The following is an 18,532-nucleotide window of genomic DNA, read 5'->3' as shown; positions in this document are numbered from 1 at the left end:
TCTTTCCAGAATGAACCCTACAATCCATTTCCTCCCCTTTCCCAGCTCCCTCCCAGTGACCTGAGAAGACTATTAATCCATGGTACCATCTGCCAGGATCTGTGTGGGTGGGGAGAAGACATATAGTGCAAAGAGTTTGAGTTAGAAGCATTCAACTTTAGTTTCAAACAAAATTTAATTACAACACAGGGAAACCAAACAGACATGGGGGGGGGGGGATATCCAAAGACTGATAGCTTTGAACAGACACAAAAATTTAGCACCCAGAGGAGCTATATTTCCCCTGATAAGCTTACATGAAGATGAAACAATCTACCTGGAGAATAAGTAGACCTTTTTAAATGCTTTGGGTAAAAATGTTTTGCAAAGAAAGTTCTGGAGAGAAATAATACTTAACTGATATTAAATAGAACATTTCAGAAGCCATTGTGATTTGAGGCATGAAAAATATTGATAGAACCTATGAATACTGGTCCAAGTATCCTGGGAGTATGGCATCTCATAGAGATAATGAGAGTTGGAGAACTTTGGAGCAAAAAAGAAGAAAGTAATTTCCCTATTAAAACTTTATTGTATGCAGTATTTTCATATTGAACAACAGTGGGAAAATATTATTAGCATCGATATTTTCTCACAGTGTTCATATTCCTATCATAAGGAACACTAGGATTCTGAGGAACACAGATTTGTAAATAAAATTTTAAAACTAAAATATGTAAACTGGTAAGAACCAAAAAAATTAATTCTCATCTTCCATTTCTTGTCATATGAATTGCTGAATCTCAGAGGTGGAAGAGAATATCCATTCTAAACAGGGGTATACTAGTAGATATTTAACTAATGTGAGAAGGAGTAGGAGTTGGCATAACTTAATGTACATTATGGCATAGCACTTTCTTACATCTAGGCAATCAACAAAACAAAGAAGTGAGCTGTGGTATTTGCTGATTTCTAAGGATACTTTAGATTACATTGTGAAAACTCAGAATGAAATTTTAATAATCAGTTCTTGTGAGCTGGTACTAGCTGCCTCCAGCACACCCCTTATTCTAAAAGATATCTGACCAAGAATCCACCTCCTCTAGAACATATCCAATGTGTCATCATTCAACCTTTACTTGAAAATTATCCAATATGGCAGAATAAACTATCTCCAAAGGCAACTATTCTTTGGAGAGCCATCATCTTTAGAAAGTTTTATCTGACATCAAACCTATAATTGCTTCTGCAAATTCTACCTAGGATGTCTGGTTCTATACTCTGGAGACAAGAAGGGCATGTTACCTTATGGGAAACCAATAAGAGAAACAGAGTCTCAAATAGATAAAAATCTGAGACTCCTCTTTTGACCCCTTTTGTGATCCTTGTGATTTCTTGTTGAAAAGTATTGTGGCCTTACTGAAAAGTTTTAAGTTCCTAGCAAACCAGAAATTAAGAGATTAACATCATTCCCTTCAGAAATGCAGCCAAGGCCAAAACCTTAGTTAGCTGAGGCATTTGCCCCTGAGAAAAGTATTCTCACACTTAGCTTGCTGATAATCACGCAGCTGAAGGTCCAGCCTGGTTCTTAACTTCACCTTGAAGTTTCTGAGTTTCTGTGTGTTGTCTAAACTCACTGCAATGTTTATGAAGCTGTAAAACTCTCTCTGTGCTTGTGGGTGAAAGGGAGTTTGAATTTTCATATATAATAAACTTGTGACTCAATGGCACTTCGGAGAAGCAGCTATGAATTAACAGTCAAGATCGTCTCCCGTGTCCCATTATTTTCTTATCAAATAAGCAGTCATTATCAGAGATGATAAATAGATCTGGACATTACCTCTCTATAAAAATTCTTCTAGATCATGAAAACAAGTGATCCAGTCACTCCCAAGGCTTCTCTTATCCAAAAGAAACATTCCTTATTCCTTCAATTAATCTTCAGGGGACATGAATTCAAAGCCCATCACCATATTTGTTACCATCTTCTGGAAACTCTCCAGTTTATAAAACTCTTTCTAAAATGTAATCCCAGGAATTGAATGCAATGGTTCAAACCAAGTCTAACCACAAGAGAGTACAGTCAGACCACCTCCTCTGTAGTTTCTGACATTGGGACTCTTAATGTCTCCTAAGGACACATTTGCTTTTCCGGCTATCATATTTCTGTTGCTTCATATCAAGGTCCTAGTCCACTAAAACTCCTTGGCCCTTTTCAAATTGATGGCTAATTAACCATGCCTGCCCAACCTTACATTTTTAACCCAAGAATAAGGCTTCCCATTTGCATTTGTTATATTTCACATTATTCAGTACAGCCCAATGTCCCTGACTGTCAAAGTCTCCAGTGTATATGTATACAATATTCCAAAGGGTTGGCTTTGTATCCCCTGAAGATGTGAAGATGTGATGTACCTTAATCCTAGTCATCAATTAAGACTCTGTGGACCTGGCTTAGCCTCAGTCACTCCCCAGGAAGAAGTGCCCTCCATCCACCCTGTGTAGCCTGTTCCTATTCCTGGTTCTCCTCACCTCAGCAACCACAAGATATTCCCATTTTTGTACTCAGGAAGTCATGACTCGTAATCGTACATTCTCCTTGTGATGTTATTCTTAGCTATTTTGACTAGGATATAAAAAACCTACGATGCTAAGGTCCGTTAGGACAGTCTCCCAACCAGCCAACTGCCTAATAAAAGACACCGTGAAATTTGACCTCCTGATCAGAGAGTGGTTTTGATTCCACAACAGTATCAAAAGAACACAGGGCTAAGCTGGGGCTCCTGGGGTGCCTCTGTGAGGACCTTATCATAGATTGCTGCTGAAGTTATAATAGTTATAATATCATCTAATTCACAGCTTTCTTTCTTTTCCACAGGACTAGTAACTTCCTTAAGAGCAGAAACATTTTTTTTCTTTGTATCCTTAACATAAAGTTCAGTGCTTGACATACAGCAGGAATTTTTAATTGTGCTAATATTTATAACAAATTTTGTTGTTCTCACCTTCTCAATGGGGGGCAGGAGAATTGTAACCCTAGACATAAAAAAGCTTTATTTTGTTTAAAAATATTTTAACTGGGGTCTGCTGGGTGGCTCAATGGATTTAGAGACAGGCCTCGAGACAGGAGTGGTTTTAAATTGGGCCTCAGACACTTCATCAGCTGTGTGACCCTGGGATAGTCACTTAACCCCCATTGCCTAGCCCTTACCACTCTTCTGCCTTGATACCAATACAGAGTATTGATTCTAAGGCGGAAGGTAAGGTTGTTTGTTTGTTTTTTAGTTTAAAAAACATTTTTTAACCTTTACCTTCCATCTTAGAATCAATACTCTGTATTGGTATCAAGGCAGAAGAGTGGTAAGGGCTAGGCAATGGGGGTTAAAGTGACTAGCCCAGGATCACACAGCTAGGAAGCGTCTGAGTTCAGATTTGAATGCAAGACCTCCCATCTCTAGGCAAGACTTTCTATCCACTGAGCTCCCTAGCTACTTCCAAAAAGGTAAGGTTTTTAAAAATGAAACAAAAACAGCAAAATTAAGCATGGTAGAAGTCTGTCTTCTCTCTGTCATCTTCCATCAATGTCCTTTATACTCTTAACAGTCTTGCCCTTTCTTCAGTCATCTTTTTTCTCTTAATATAGATTTTTTAACACTCCTTTTTGATAATTCTAGGTTTTCCTTGCTAAGCTTACCTTAGTAGCACTCTTGACAGTATTCTTATAAGTCAGCACCATGACAAACCAAAGAGCTTACAATCTAATGGGGCTTCAGGAGAGGGGAGGAGAGGAAGACATAGACACAAAAGACCATGAAATCAGGAAAAGTGTGATAAGAGCAAAAGTGACACTCAGGAAAATTTCAGAGAGAGAGAGAAAAAAAGATCTCTTTCAGCCAAGTCAAAGGAATAATTCATGGTACACCTATCCCTAAAGGGGTTATTCCATGCTTTTGTATTCATCCTATTACCTTCCACTTTCTGAATATATCCTTTAAAAATCCAGTTAGGTGATAAAGTACCCTGTCATTCCTATCAGTCCCTTTAAGCAATATCTCACTTTTCTTCTTCTCTGAAGGAATATAAATTGTTCTTTGTGCCTTTGGAATTTTATACTTGGAGCTTCCTATCTCTTCTTGGCTTCTTCTTCCTCTATAGAACTTAATTTCAGGGAGGGCTTCCTATTCTTCTGCACTATGGGAATTGAGTTCTCACAGAATCTGGGGAGCATGCCATACTACTCCCAGACTTCCTTTCCTTTATCACAAACTCTAAAACAAAATAGTCATTCCCCAATAAGGTCCCTATCATTTTTACTCCAGCAGTCAACATCTACAGCTCAATGAAAACCAACCCTAGAAAAGAACTGTCCCATGTTACTTTGTTTTCCTTCTGAAAAATGAAATATCATTAAGGCAATTTAATACACTATTATCTGCTTGGCTTTTGTCAAGCCAGGAGAGATCCCCACTCTTCATTTCCAGGCTTGAGTTCTCATCTATTTCTTTCTAATAATGTCTTCTTTCTAATAATTCTCATCTATTTCTTCTTTTGGTCCAAATGGTCTAAAATATACTCTCATGACAATACTAGTGTTTCTGCTTATTGGTCTTTATCCAAAGACTCCAACAGGCTCTCCATCCAGTTCTTGAATTTCTTCAAATGGATATATATTCTTCCTAATCATTGCTACCCTAATTCTTGTGAACAAATGATACCCTTCTAGAGCCATATTCCTGTCATGGGTCTTATTCCAACACGTCTCAGTGATACTGAACATGACATTTGGCTGTTTGCATTACGCTCTTTAGTTCATTTTTGCTTGCTATCAATATTTTGCTTTATTATTTTGTTATTAATTTTACTAGCAAACCTTTCCTTTTGTTCTCATTCTGATTTGTGCCAAAGCCACAGATTTTACTACTTAAAATCAAATTTAAAGAATATTTTATCTTATTTCTTATGAGCTTCTGGGTTCCTTTACTAATGATTAAAAAATATCAGGGATTTAGAGTTAGACAGCACCTTAGAGGCCAAACCTCTTATTTGCAGAGGAGGAGACCAAGACACAAAGATTAAATGACTTGCCCCAGGTCACAGAGCTTAGAGACAGAGACAGTATTTGGATCTAAGCCTTCCTGACCCAGACTCAAACACTATTCACTACATCATATTATCTCTGTTTTATTTTCCTACAAGGTAAGCTACTCATTCTCTCTAGAGGATGGTTAGACATTGGCAGTTTTTTTTCCTTTCCCTTCTTTTCCAGGTTAGATAGGTTTTGTACAATTGTAGGTCATTGCATTCACACCAGCCCTTGTTATGTATATCCCATCCATAGTGAAGACCTTTTAATTCTCAAATATTTAGCCATGGATCCAAAATCCAAATCTCATTCTCAAACTCTACCTTTTTAATTACTTGTTCACCTTCCAGTTTTGTCTTTCTTTTCTAAAGCCTTTTGTTTTTGCTAGAAAGCAGCCAAAATTAAAATACTACCTTGTGTCCTTTATGTAGCAGTGAGTTAGTAAATTGTTTAACAACAATTGGGGGTGAATATACATCCACTTCAATCCCAGAGAGCTGGTAGAAGGCATACTTTATGAAAGTTTAATCTGCATTATTAATATTTTCTCCATCACTTCTATAAGTCTTGACAAACAACAAAAGGTATTTTACAGTGCTCGCCGATTTTGAAGGTGTAAATATTCACTCACTGAAAATTTAACAACTGGATCTTGATAGCCAATTGGAGCTGGCTCCAACACCCTTTCCCTAAGGTCTTCAGTTTCTTGCCTAGGATTTCACAATTTTAGTAATGCTTTCTAGGTTCCTTCTGGCAATAACATTCAAGCCCACTTGAATCATCAAAATGGGGTATGAGTCATCTGTTTTGACAAGTCTCTGTAGGTTCTCTGGTTATGAGAAGAAATAACTTGCTCTACATTGGTAGAAACCAATAATCAGTGCTATGACCCTCTTCTGCCTCTGACCTTGCTGGATGATTGCTCACCTGAGAGCACCTATAAATATACCTCATTCCTTAGACAACAAGGATCTGCTTCCCCTCAAGGAATACAGCTCCAGCTTCTTCAGAAAGAATCTTATTTTTGTTTCTTACCTATATGTATTCAGTCTTTTTCTTCTTCCCTTTGATTTCTGGGTGACTTGTGTTGACACTTCCTTCTACCCTCTGATCTCCCAACACCCAGTAAGGTTTGTCTTGAACTCTTCATATCCTTTTCATACTTATTTTTCTCATGGTATATTTTCCCCCCAATTTTAATCATTTTAATATTTTATTCCTTCTTATCACATTAACAATCTCAAAACCACACTCAATTTCTTTTCTATTTTTTTCTAACTGAAAAGCAGACAATCAAATTCATAATTTTTCCTAAACCAAGGATTCTTAACACGAGGCACAGGAACTTAGTTTTTTCCAGATATCTAAATAACTGTTTCGATATAACTGGCTTCCTACATAATCCTATTTTTAAAATAATTTTAAAAACATTATTCTGAAAAGGAATGCATGAGGCAAAAAAAGGTTAAGAACCCCTTTCCTAAACCATTAATTACTCCAAACTTCCCTATTTTCTCTTAGGGCACACCCATTTTCGCATCCTTGCAACAGTTCTTAATTCTTCCTTCTTCACTGCCTATATCCAATAAAGCTGCCAAGTTTTGATGATCCTACTTTTCTTTACACTTTAAATTTTTTAATTATTTTCATAAACAATAATGAACAGCAATATAATCAATTAAATTTGCATCATATTATTACTTTAAAGACCCCTTTTCTTTAGTTACACAGGTAGAACTATGCTTGTGGCCCTTCTCATCTCTGACCAGGCTTCTTTAATAGCCTCCTAATTGTCCTCCCTGCCTTAAGCCTTCAAACTTCTTAACTTTGCATTTAAGACCCTACAAAATCTGACTCCTCCTACCTTTCCAGTCATATATAAATTTTGTTGTTTAGTCATTTCAGTCATTTCTGACTGTTTATGAATCTATTTCAGGTTTTCTTGGTAGAAATGTTGGAGTTGTTTACTATTTCCTTCTCTAGCTCATTTTACAGATGAAGAAACAGAGACAGAATTAAATGACTTGCTCAGGGTCACCCTGCTAGTGTCTGAGACCAGATTTGAACTCAGAAAAAGAAGTCTTCTTGATTCCCAGTCAAAGACTCTAACCACTGTGCCACCTAGCTGACCATATTTGTCATTACTCTCCTTCAGATACTCTTGTTTTCCAACAAAATTGGACTTAGCTTTCCCCTGGAGTGGCATTACAATTCCTACCTCCCTGTATTTGCACAATTCCCAAGGTCTAGAATATGCTCTCGTCCTAAGTCCACCTTCCAGACTGTTTCCTTCAAGGCCTTCTTCAGAAGGAGCCTTTGCTGATTCCTCCAACTCGTTTTGTCCTCTCTCATCTCAAAATGCCTGGTATTATTTTATTCCATCCCATCCTCCTCCATTCCCACCTTCACCTCCTAGCAAATATAAACATCATGAAAGCAGGGAATGTTTCTCATTTGTCTTTACAGCCCAAGCATTTAGTATAGAACCTCGTATATGATAAATATATAATTGATATATAATTGAATTGTTGTTGAATTGAATGTTTACACAAATACAAGTTATTATTGTTGTCAAACATTTACTAAGCTCTTTGCAGAATAAAGAGAAGGATCATTGGAGAGCATATTCCCAAAGTGAATAAACTATTCCTACCTTTTCACCCATCCATCTCGCTAACAGGCAAGAAGTTAAAGATAAAAAAGTATTGACCAAAATATTCCCAGTAGCATTTCTTGGAGTTAGCAAAGAACTGGGAGCAAAAAGGAGGTACCCATCAACTGAGCCAAGGTGGAACAAATGGTGGTAAGTGAATAAAATGGAATAATATCACATCATATAAATGAAAGAACATGAAAAATTCAAAGCAACACTTACTAGAGCAGATACCCTCCAGGTTGAAAAATCCATCTGGACATTTAGGAAAGCAATGGCCATCCAAGAGGACTTGGGAAGGTATGCAGGATGTGCAATTGTCTAGGTTCTTCCCTTGACACCCCAAACAGGAATCATGGCAAGCTAGAGAAAGACAAAGCAAGGGGTAGTGTTTAACAAAGAAAGTGAAGTGCAATGTACACCCTGATTTTACTTTTCTGGAGTGGCATAACTCAAATCAACCTCTTTCAAACCAAAGTAACTGTCTCCACTACTCAGCAAAACTCAGGAAGTCATCAGTTTTGCCACCACAGTTCTCATATCCATTCACTTCTCTCTAATCATATAGCCAAAAGCCACGGTCAGGCACTCTTCACTTTCACCTGGACTATAAGAACAGTCTCCCAATAAGTCTTAATGCATCAAATCTTTCCACTGTCAAGTCCATCTTTACAGAAAAGTTAAAATATATAGCAAAGTATTTGTAAATCATGATTTGCATATAGAGTAAAAATTAAAAGCAGGGACTTAGAGTTAAAATGTTATAAAGGTTGTAATGGAGAATAGTTCTTCAAAATGTACTCTAGGAAAGATCTAAAAAGCACACTGGATCAAATAAGGATCAAGAAATACAAAACAACCCAATATTAGGCACCTCTATTCAACCCTAGACTTCACAAAAAGGCAATAAGAAGTCTACAAAAATCAAAAGAGGAGTCCTACCTAGGAAGTCAATGTGAGCTCATGTTAGCAGGCTTGAAACCAGCCAACAAACTGCCCAGGAATTATACCTGAACCCTCATTCCAACAGTAGAGAAGGCAACAAAGCCTGCTTGTGGCACAAAAATCCCAAATCAGGAATTAAGGCTGAAGAAAATGAGCAAAATGCCATGAAGAAATCCTATGGATTAAGAGACACCCAAGGGGTAAACTCAAAAGAAAAGTATAACTCCACAACCACTAGAAGAACCTGAGGGGGACTTGAGAACGGGCTTGGCCATAAAGAAAATAAGACTACTAAGAAGAAACTAAGCAAAAGAAAAAAAGGTGAAATAAATGCTCAAGAGAAAAAAAAGAAGAAAAACAAACAGATTAGGTCTTATTTCCAAGATATATAAGGAAATGATTTAAATTCTTAAGAAAAAGAGCAATTCCTCATTTGAAAAATGGTGTAAGGATAGAAATAGACAATTCTCAAAGGAAGAAAGCAATCACTTCAAATCACTTCATATCTTCATATCACTTTATATCACAGCTTCAAATCACTAAAAAAAATTACAAAAGGCCAGAGTAATAAAATAAAATTAATGACATAATTATATCAATAGGTGGAGAAAATTATTTTGACAAAATTCAATATCTAATTACATTAAAAAAAACACTTAGAAGCAAAGAAATAAATGGATTTGCTATTGACTTAGTAAATAGAACATCCTAAACTAAGATCTAGTATTACCTTTTAAGAAGAAACTAAATAGAGGCCTTTCCAAAAAGCTAAAATGTAAAGCAAGGTTGACTTTTGTCAATATTATTATTTGCTTTAAAATGAATAAAAATTATAACATCAGCAAAATAACAGGATATAAATTAAATCCACAAAGTCTGTTTATTGCCCCAAAGTCATAAAACGTAAAAAAATTCAATTTTAAATAACTATAGAATATATAAAATGTTTGTGATTTGCCTACCAAAACATGAACAAAATTACATGAATACAACTATAAACACATAAAGGCAAACAAATAAAAGGTGGCGTATTAATTGTTCATGTTTAGAACATACCAATGTAATAAAAATGACAATACTAATTACATAAACTGACAAATTTAGTGCCATATTAATCAAATAATGAAAGGGTTGTTTGAACTATAAAAAAGAGAGAAGAAAATTCACTTAGATATAAAGATGAACAATTTTAAGAGAAATAATTTTTAAAAAATGGAAAGGAAAGAAGCCTATAAGTTCCAGATACCAAAATATAACTTTATATAAAATATATAAAATATAAAATAACTTTAAAAACAATTTGGTACTGGTTAAAAAGAGGAAGAGCAAACCATTTTTATAGTGCTCCTTAAATCCAAGGATATCAAATATTGAGAGAAGGATCCAGTATTCAATAAAAATTGGAAAGCAATATGGAAATAACTAAGTTTAGAACAGGATCTCATATCATATACCAAAATGACTTCCAAATAGAAATGTGATCTATATAAAAAGGGGTCATGTCGATAAGAAATTAGAAGACCTAGAACAAATAACTTTACAAATATAAATAGGAGAAGAGTTTGACAAAACAAAGTTCAGAAAAGATTACAATAGATATAATAGACAATTTTCATTACAAAAAAATTAAAATTTTTTTCATAAAAATCTATCTTCAGTCACATGGAAAAAATGCTTCAAATCACTGTTAATGAAAGAACAACAAACTAAAATGGCTCAGGTTCCACCACATATACTTAAAATTGGCAATGATGACAAAAAAGAAGAAAAATGACAATTGTTGGAGGGACTGTGGAAGGAAAAGCACATTAATCCACAGCTGAGAGAATTGTAAATTACTTCATTCATTTGGAAAAGCAATTTGAACCACACACAAAGCATGAAAGAAGACTTTACTTTTTTTTTTTTTTAAGCAAGGAATTGGAAACTTAGGGAGCACCTGTCAATTGAAGAATGACTGAAAAATATAAGTAAAATGGAATATCAAAAAATGTAAGAAAAATATAAAAGAGATAGATTATAAGAAAATGCTGTGTAACAGTGTGGACTGAATTTAGTAAAGGGAGCTAAGTAAAGCACACAGCTTTGGAACTTGGAACAGCCACAGGAAGAGGCTGGAGGTTCAGAATATGAAGGAGGGGTCAGAGGAGGAAGAGCTTCAACTGTCACTTCATTCCTGTTCAGGCTCTGGGGGTGAGGGGGTGGTTGAATCAAGGGAGGTAAGAGTGGCATATTTTGGAGAGAATCTGGTCCTCTGTACCTGTATATTTGAGACTGAGTGGAGATCACAACTGCCATCATTCATTTCTGCAAGCTTCCTTTACCAGCAAAGAAGACATTGAAGACAAAGTTCTCCACTTTGGCCGGAAAGCCCGGACTCCTAGAGGAGCAGGCTCAAAGGTGGGGGGTCCCTTCCCTGATCCTGCTTGATTCCTTTATCCCTGCTACTCCCCTTTTATATTAGGTTATTGAATAGTGATTAGGAGATTATAAGGGGTGAGAGACAAGTACTGAGATCAAGCCACAAAGAAGATCCAGTGCTTTCCCCAGGGGAAAGTTCATAGTTGTTAGTGAAATCTATTCCTGTTACCTCATTCCTGGTTCCCCATATCCTTCCCCTTCCCAAAACCCCAAATACTTTATCTTCATAATAAATCCCTGTTCAGCTACATTAGTTACATTGATTAGAGTTTGGACTACAGTCCTTGAGGGAGGAGGTATTTGGTGGGTGGCTGAAGGGAGGTTTTAGAACACTGGACTCCATCTTGAGGAAAAAAAAACATTTGGGAAGTGCTTGGGGGAGGTTTGTCAAGATTTTAGTGGCTCTGAACATTGGACAGAAGTCATTTAGGATTCAAACAAATCCTAACACCTTTCTCCATCATCATCTCTACCACCCTTCCAGTTTGGGGAGCCCCCAACTTAATTATACCCTCAAAAGTCTTCCTAGTAGGGAGAGGGAATAAGCAAATTTGGCCCAGGTGTTCCAGACAAGTGAGGGTATTTAGATCACACTCCCACTATATAATAACCCCCTTCCTACACTGTGGCAAGCATAATCAAACAAAGAACCTAATTTAAACAGAAAAACCAATTTTATTAAACAAAGACCTGATAGGCAGTCAGATGGCAGCCATTTTGAATCAGCTCCACCCTCAAGCTACAGAAGCTAAGAAAAATACAAATGAGAGATTCAAAGGAACTGAGGAAGACATGCATGAACTTACACAAAAGAAAGTGAACAAAATTAAGAGAATGAAATTATACTACAACATTGTAAATGCAAAGAACTTTTAAATTTTTAATAACTGACCAAAACAATTATCAACCACAGCACCAGAAAATGAATGATGATAATGATGTGTGTATTCCATATGCTTGCCTATATATTCTTATTGGTTATGTAAAAATAAAATAGGCAAGCCAGGTAGGAGGAAAATAAAGGTTCAAAATTGATTCTGATACTTTTGATAAATGTTATTCCAAAGTATCTTCAGTGGTAAAGTGAAATGAAGCTCAAAAATAAACTTCCCTTCAGGGCCATGTGCAAGGAATGCTAAATAGACTGTTACAAATTAAACTTTTTTATTTAATGTATATATATATATATATATATATATATATATATATATATATATATATATATGGGTAAAAGGATGTCTAATTCTAAGGGATTCTAACTCCACCCAAATAAACTCTCAGGTTCCACAAGGAACCACTTCTCCCGTGGTTCACAGGCTCTGCTAATCCTCCCTGACCTAACTAACAAAATTTTAAACTATTCTAACTAAAACTACCACTATAATTCTTAATTTCGCCTTTAAGTTATAAAGATAGCCAAGGCTAGCTGGTTGAATCTCAACAAGAATCAGGTTAGGACTCTGAGCCTTAACAGACTCAGAGTCCAAACCAAAGACCAGGTTTTCTTTGGTCTTTTCAGAGCTTAATCAATCTATACACAGTAACAGATAAATGAATAGTGTTTCCCAAGTTGGAAAAGAAAACACTCCACTCCAAGTCTTTCACTCAGATAGAGATAGAGAGAGGCAAAGATGTTACCTTCTCCAGCCCTCTGAAAGAAAAGAACCTGCATGTGGCTCTGTCAACTGCCAGAAAACAACTGCCAAAATGCCATACCCAGAGAGTCTGTCATAGAATAACGGTTATAACGGCCAACAATTGAAATTAACACTCTCTCCCGGCTCTATTTTTGAAACTCCAATTCTTCCTCAAGCCAGCTTCTCTACTTCTTATCTCTAAACTAATAAAATAATACTTATTTTCTAATATCATCCTTATAGATTCAAGGTATGGATGACTTTTGGGTAGTTATGGGAGAAAAGGAAAAAATAGGAGTAATGAGGGTGATGAAAAATGAAAAGACCAAAAAATCAATTAAACATTAAAAAATAAAAAGTTAAAAGTCAGAAAAAAATTTTAGAGGGAGACATCAACAAGCAGGACAGTGCTGGAACTAATGAAATTAATCTGTTATACACTTTAAAAAAAACAAGCTACATATAACAGATCATCTTATATAATACATATGGTTTAATAAATAATCTTTCGTCCTCTCTTCTTTGTCTACAGTTATATTTATATTTGGTGGTTTATCAAGTTCATAATATTTAAAAGCTATTTTCTTTTAAAATTACAAATTGATGTGGTATAACGTGATAGAATATTATAATGCTGTAAGAAATGATAAAGAGGATGATTTCAGAAAGACCTGGGAAGACCTACATGAACTGATGTAGAATGAAAAAAACAGAACTAGGAGAACATTGTACACAGTAACAGCAATATTATGGAATGATCAACTATGATAGACTTAGCTACTCTCACCAATACAATGATTCAGAACAATTCTGAGGGACTTATGACAAAGAATGCTAGCCATTTCCAGAGAAGGAACTGTTTGAGTTAGAATGCAAATCAAAGCATATAATTTTTTATTTTATTTGGGTTTTTATTTTGGGGTTGTGTGAGGGTTTTGTTTTATATGATAACTCTCTTACAAAAATGAACAATATAGAGATATGTTTTGCATGATAATACATGTATGGCTTAAATCAAATTACTTGCCAGCACCAGGAATGGGGAGGAAAGGGAGGAAGGGAGAATATTTGGATCACATAACTTTAGAAAACTTATGTGAAGATTTGTTATTACATGTAATTGGTAAAATAAAATATCTTTATAACAAAAAAATTACAAATTGAAACTAAAGGGCTTTTTTCAGTTGTATTTTTTATTCATCATTCTCAAATTTATCTCTGAGGCAGACTAGTTGAGAAAAATCAAGCATGAAAAAAATTGAGAAAATGCTGTCTCTCCAGAATAGTCTAAGTACTCAATCAAGTAAAAAATGTAAGTTCACTAAAAGGTTAGAAACTACTTTTCATTTCTTTGTCCTTGAATTTCTGGTATAATTCTAGACCAAGTGATGATACTATTTATCCCAAGCTTCCCATGAAAGCAAGGCCCCTCTTTTCAATGCAATCATTTTCCTGACACTGCGGTATCTAGAGTAAGATCTGTAACATCAATGGTGCTTAAGAATTAAAAATTAGCATCACAGAGAGTAATGGTAGGTGAGAACAGACTTCGAAAATTCACTCAAAGGGGGGGGGGCCAGCTGGGTAGCTCAGTGGATTGAGAGTCAGGCCTAGAGATAGGAGGTCCTAGGTTCAAATCTGGCCTCAGACACTTCCCAGCTGTGTGACCTTGGGCAAGCCACTTGACCCCCATTGCCCACCCTTACCACTCTTCTGCCTTGGAGCCAATACACAGAAGTTAAGGGTTTAAAAAAATGTAAAAAAAATTCACTCAAGAAAATTATGCCATGCAAATTAGAATCAAGAAATAGTCAAAAAAAGAAGAAAATGTGAAATATGTCATTGGAAAAACAACTGACCTAGAAAATAAATCCAGAAGAGATAATCTAAGAATTGTTGGACTACCTGAAAGCTATGATAAAAAAAAGAGCTTATACAACAAATTTTAAGAAATTATCAAGGAAAACTAACTTTTTTTTATTATATTATCTTCTAGAACCAGAGAGTAAAATAGAAATATAAAGCATCTACCAGTCACCTCTTGAAAGAGATCCCAAAAGGATAACTCTGGCAAATATTATAGCCAAATTTCAGAATTCCAAGGTCAAGGAGAAAATATTGCAAGCAGTCAGAAATAAACAATTAAAATATGAAGCTACACTCAGAATAACACAAGCAGGTTCTAAAATAAAAGATCAGAAGACCAGCTATATGATATTATAGAGGGCAAAAGAACTAGTACTTCAACCAAGAATCACTAATCCAATAAAATTAAGCATGATCCTTCAGGGGCCAAAAAAAAAGGGCTATTCAACCTAATAGAGGACTTTCAAACATTCTTCATGAAAACATCAGAACTGAATGGAAAATTTTATTCTCAAAAACAAGACTCAGAGGCATAAAAAGGTAAAGAGGAAAGAGAATCAAGAGACATTGAATAAATTTAAACTGTTTGCATCTGCACATGGAAAGGTGATTCTTATAACTCCTAAGATTAGTAGGGCTGTTAGAAAGAATACACATAGACAGAGGACAAGGGTGTGAGCTGAGTATTATTGGATGATATTAAAAAATTAAGGCACAAGAAAGAAGAATGCATTGGGAGGAGGGGAAAGAGGAAAATAGAATGGAGTAAATAACTGCACATAAAATAGCTATGAAAGAGTTTTTATAGTAGAGAAGATGGGGGATATGTGGGAGGGGAACACATGAACTTTACTCTCATGAGAAGTGGCTCAACAAGGGAAGAATATACATAATCAATTGAGTCTAGCAATCAATCTTATCCTATAGGAATTCAGGAAGGAACGAGGATAAGAGAAGTAAGGCGGAGGGCTGATAGAAAAGAGGGCAAATTGGGTTATGTGGTGGTAAGAATATAAATGGGGAAATAGAATGGAAATTAATATACAGTTATCATAATAGTGCAAAATTTTTTTCATAGGCCAAAGGCTATAAAATAGTATGTACCTTTTAATCCAGAAATTCCATTTTTTTGTTTGTATTCTAAAGAGATAATAAACAAATGTTTGTATTCTAAAGAGATAATAAACAAAAAAGGGAAGGGCCTATATGTACAAAAATATTTAAAGTGGCTTTTTTTGTAGGGGCAAGAATTGGAAAGTGAGGAGATATCCAACAATTGGAGAATGGTTGAATAAGTTATACTATACAAACTATAAGATCATAATGGAATAGTATTTGTGCTATAAGAAATGATGAGCAAGAGACACTCAGAAAAACTGGGGGAGACTTATACAAACTGAAGCAGAGTGAAATGAGTAGAACCAGAAGAATACTGTACAAAGTGATGGGAATACTTTGCAATGAACAATTGTGAATAACTTACCTATTCTCAGCAATACAATGATCCAAAACAATCTCCAAAGACTCATGATAAAAAATGCCATCTCTTTCCAAAGAACTGATAGAATATGAATCCAGATCAAACCAAACATTTTTCACTTCATTAATTTTTTTAAATTTTCCCTCCACAAAAGGATTAATATGGGAAAATGTTTTACATGATTATACATGTAAAATCTATATGTGTCTGCTTACCATTTCAAAGGGGGAGGGAGAAAAAGGGAGAGACTTTGAGACTTAAAATTCTTTTTAAAGTTTCCAAGTTGGAAACTTGGGGCAGCAGTGGCTCAGTAGATTGAGAGCCAAATGAAACAGGAGGTACTAGGTTCAAATCTGATCTCAGACACTTCCTTAGCTATGTGACCCTGAGTAAGTCACTTAACCCCCATTGCCACCACACCATCCAGGGCTACCTTACCACTTGTGGAACCAATACACAGTATTGATTCTAAGATGGAAGAAGGTATGAGTTTTTTTTAATAAGTGAAACTGTTTTTACATGTAATTGTAAGGAAAAATAATTTTTTAAAAATAACTTTGTGTCAGACACCATGATAAAGATTTTACAAATATTATCTTATTTGAGGGGGTCTCAAAATGGGTTTAACCTATTCATACGAATAGGAAATATTTTGGCTTATACTGGAGAAAGCATAAAAGAAAGAATGATGATGAAAAGTATAAAGTCCAATAAAATTCATAAATAGAAGAACCAAAGAGAAACCCACCACAGTGACAAAAATGTATTTCAAGAATGATAAGAAGACGAAAGAGAGCATGAGAAATCAGATCAGAAAAAAGAGAACAAAGAGAAAGTTGACATTAATCCTCTGGAGGTCATAAAACATAATAGGATGAATGAAAAGAAGAACAGCTGAGAGATGAAAAGTCTCAAAAGACAAAAAATATTGGAATTTAAAAGACATCCATGCTGCCACAAAAAAAAAAAAACAGCAATGAGGGGAAAAAAGAAAGCCAAAAAAATGGAGTTTCCTAAAGTTATTAGTACTTTTTATCCAAAGGCTGTAGAGTTAAAAAAAGTAATTATTTCTCTTGAAATACATGTTTCTTAATGATGCAAATTTTATATCTTTTATTTAACATAAAAGCAAGGCCTATTAGTCTACTCAGTACATGCCTATATATTCCTTCACAGGACTGGCAGGTTTCCTCTGTCTCCTTTGATTTTTCTAATTAAAACTCTTTGCCTAGAGGCCCTCATGGCATCCTAGCAACCCTGAAGTGGATCAAAATACTCAGAATTTATTTTGGTCCTTCCCTTTTACCTAAAGCAAATTAATTTATTTACAAAAATATCTGTTCAATTACATATTTAAAAGAAAGGAAATGGTGCCAAACCTGTAGCTACTTAGCCCTACCCCACCCCACCAAACAAGATTCAGCTTGTGAAGGGAAGAGTGACTTGAAGGGAGTAAAAGGTGGTGGATAATTCTTTACAGCTGAAAGTGGAGTCGTGTTTACCTGAACCGCGTTCCATGACCATTCAAAGTTCCCATAAAAGCTAGTTTATGTAGGGTTTGGGGAGTACATCTTTTGTCTTCTCTGCTTTTCTCTTTTAAACACAATACCTTTCTAAAACCAGCAATGAAAAGGGAGGCACAGAAAATCCTTTCTTTTTCTTTTTTTAATGTGTTTTTAAAAGTATGGAATTTGAAGTTCTTCCTTTGACAACTTGAATTCATCCATCTCTCTTGTTTGCATAGCGTAAGCCTGGATCAATAAATGGCCACGGAGATGCATGAATTACATTTGAGTCACACTGGATTAAACACTTCAGCAAGCAAAAATGAAAATGCAGAGCTTAGAGGCACAACTGGACAGGGTATTTCATCAAACACTACTAGACCTCAAGTCAGGAAGAACTGAGTTCAAAGTGGGCCTGTGTGACTCTGGGCAAGTCACTTCACCCTGTCTGCCTCAGTTTCCTCATCTGCAAGATGAGGATAATAATTGCACCCAATCCTTAGGGTTATAACGAGGATCAAATGAGTATTTTAAAATTTCTTAGTAAACTTTAAGGTGCCACATAAAATGTTCCCTGTTAACATTATTAATATTAAGCAAAAAATAATAATTAATAAGTAAATTAATTAGTCCAAAAAAGTTTGAGTAGGCATTAAAGCTTAAAACTGTACTTTGAGGACTGACTTTTGTAACCCCAAATATATGGTGACTTTGCCTAATCCCACCTCTTTGGCTATCTTCACAATCAGTATTAAACCCTGCAGACAAACTTTTTTTTTTAAAAAACCCTTAACTTCCATCTTGGAATCAATACTTAGTATTGGTTCCAAGAAAGAAGAACAGTAAGGGCTAGGCAATGGGGTTTAAATGACTTGCCCAAGTCATACAGGACTTCCCTTTTCTAGGACCAGCTCTCAAACCATTGAGCCGCCTAGCTGCCCCCCAGTCAAACATTTAAATTCC

General features: G+C 35.4%; 1 protein-coding gene across 1 annotated transcript in view; it reads right to left on the bottom strand.

Moving 5' to 3' along the window:
* The window catches only part of FRAS1 (Fraser extracellular matrix complex subunit 1), a 545,529-nt gene that overhangs the window by 257,702 nt on the left and 269,295 nt on the right, over nt 1–18,532 (bottom strand). The window contains exon 18 of the mRNA XM_044681606.1: nt 7,938–8,078. Coding sequence (XP_044537541.1) covers nt 7,938–8,078 — 141 coding nt within the window. The remainder of the gene's footprint in view (nt 1–7,937; nt 8,079–18,532) is intronic.

This window comes from Gracilinanus agilis, chromosome 6 (assembly GCF_016433145.1).
Source record: "Gracilinanus agilis isolate LMUSP501 chromosome 6, AgileGrace, whole genome shotgun sequence".
NCBI classification, from domain to species: Eukaryota; Metazoa; Chordata; class Mammalia; order Didelphimorphia; family Didelphidae; genus Gracilinanus; species Gracilinanus agilis.
The sequence above is the reverse complement of the archived record's forward strand: the minus strand, read 5'-3'. Positions and strand labels throughout refer to the sequence as shown.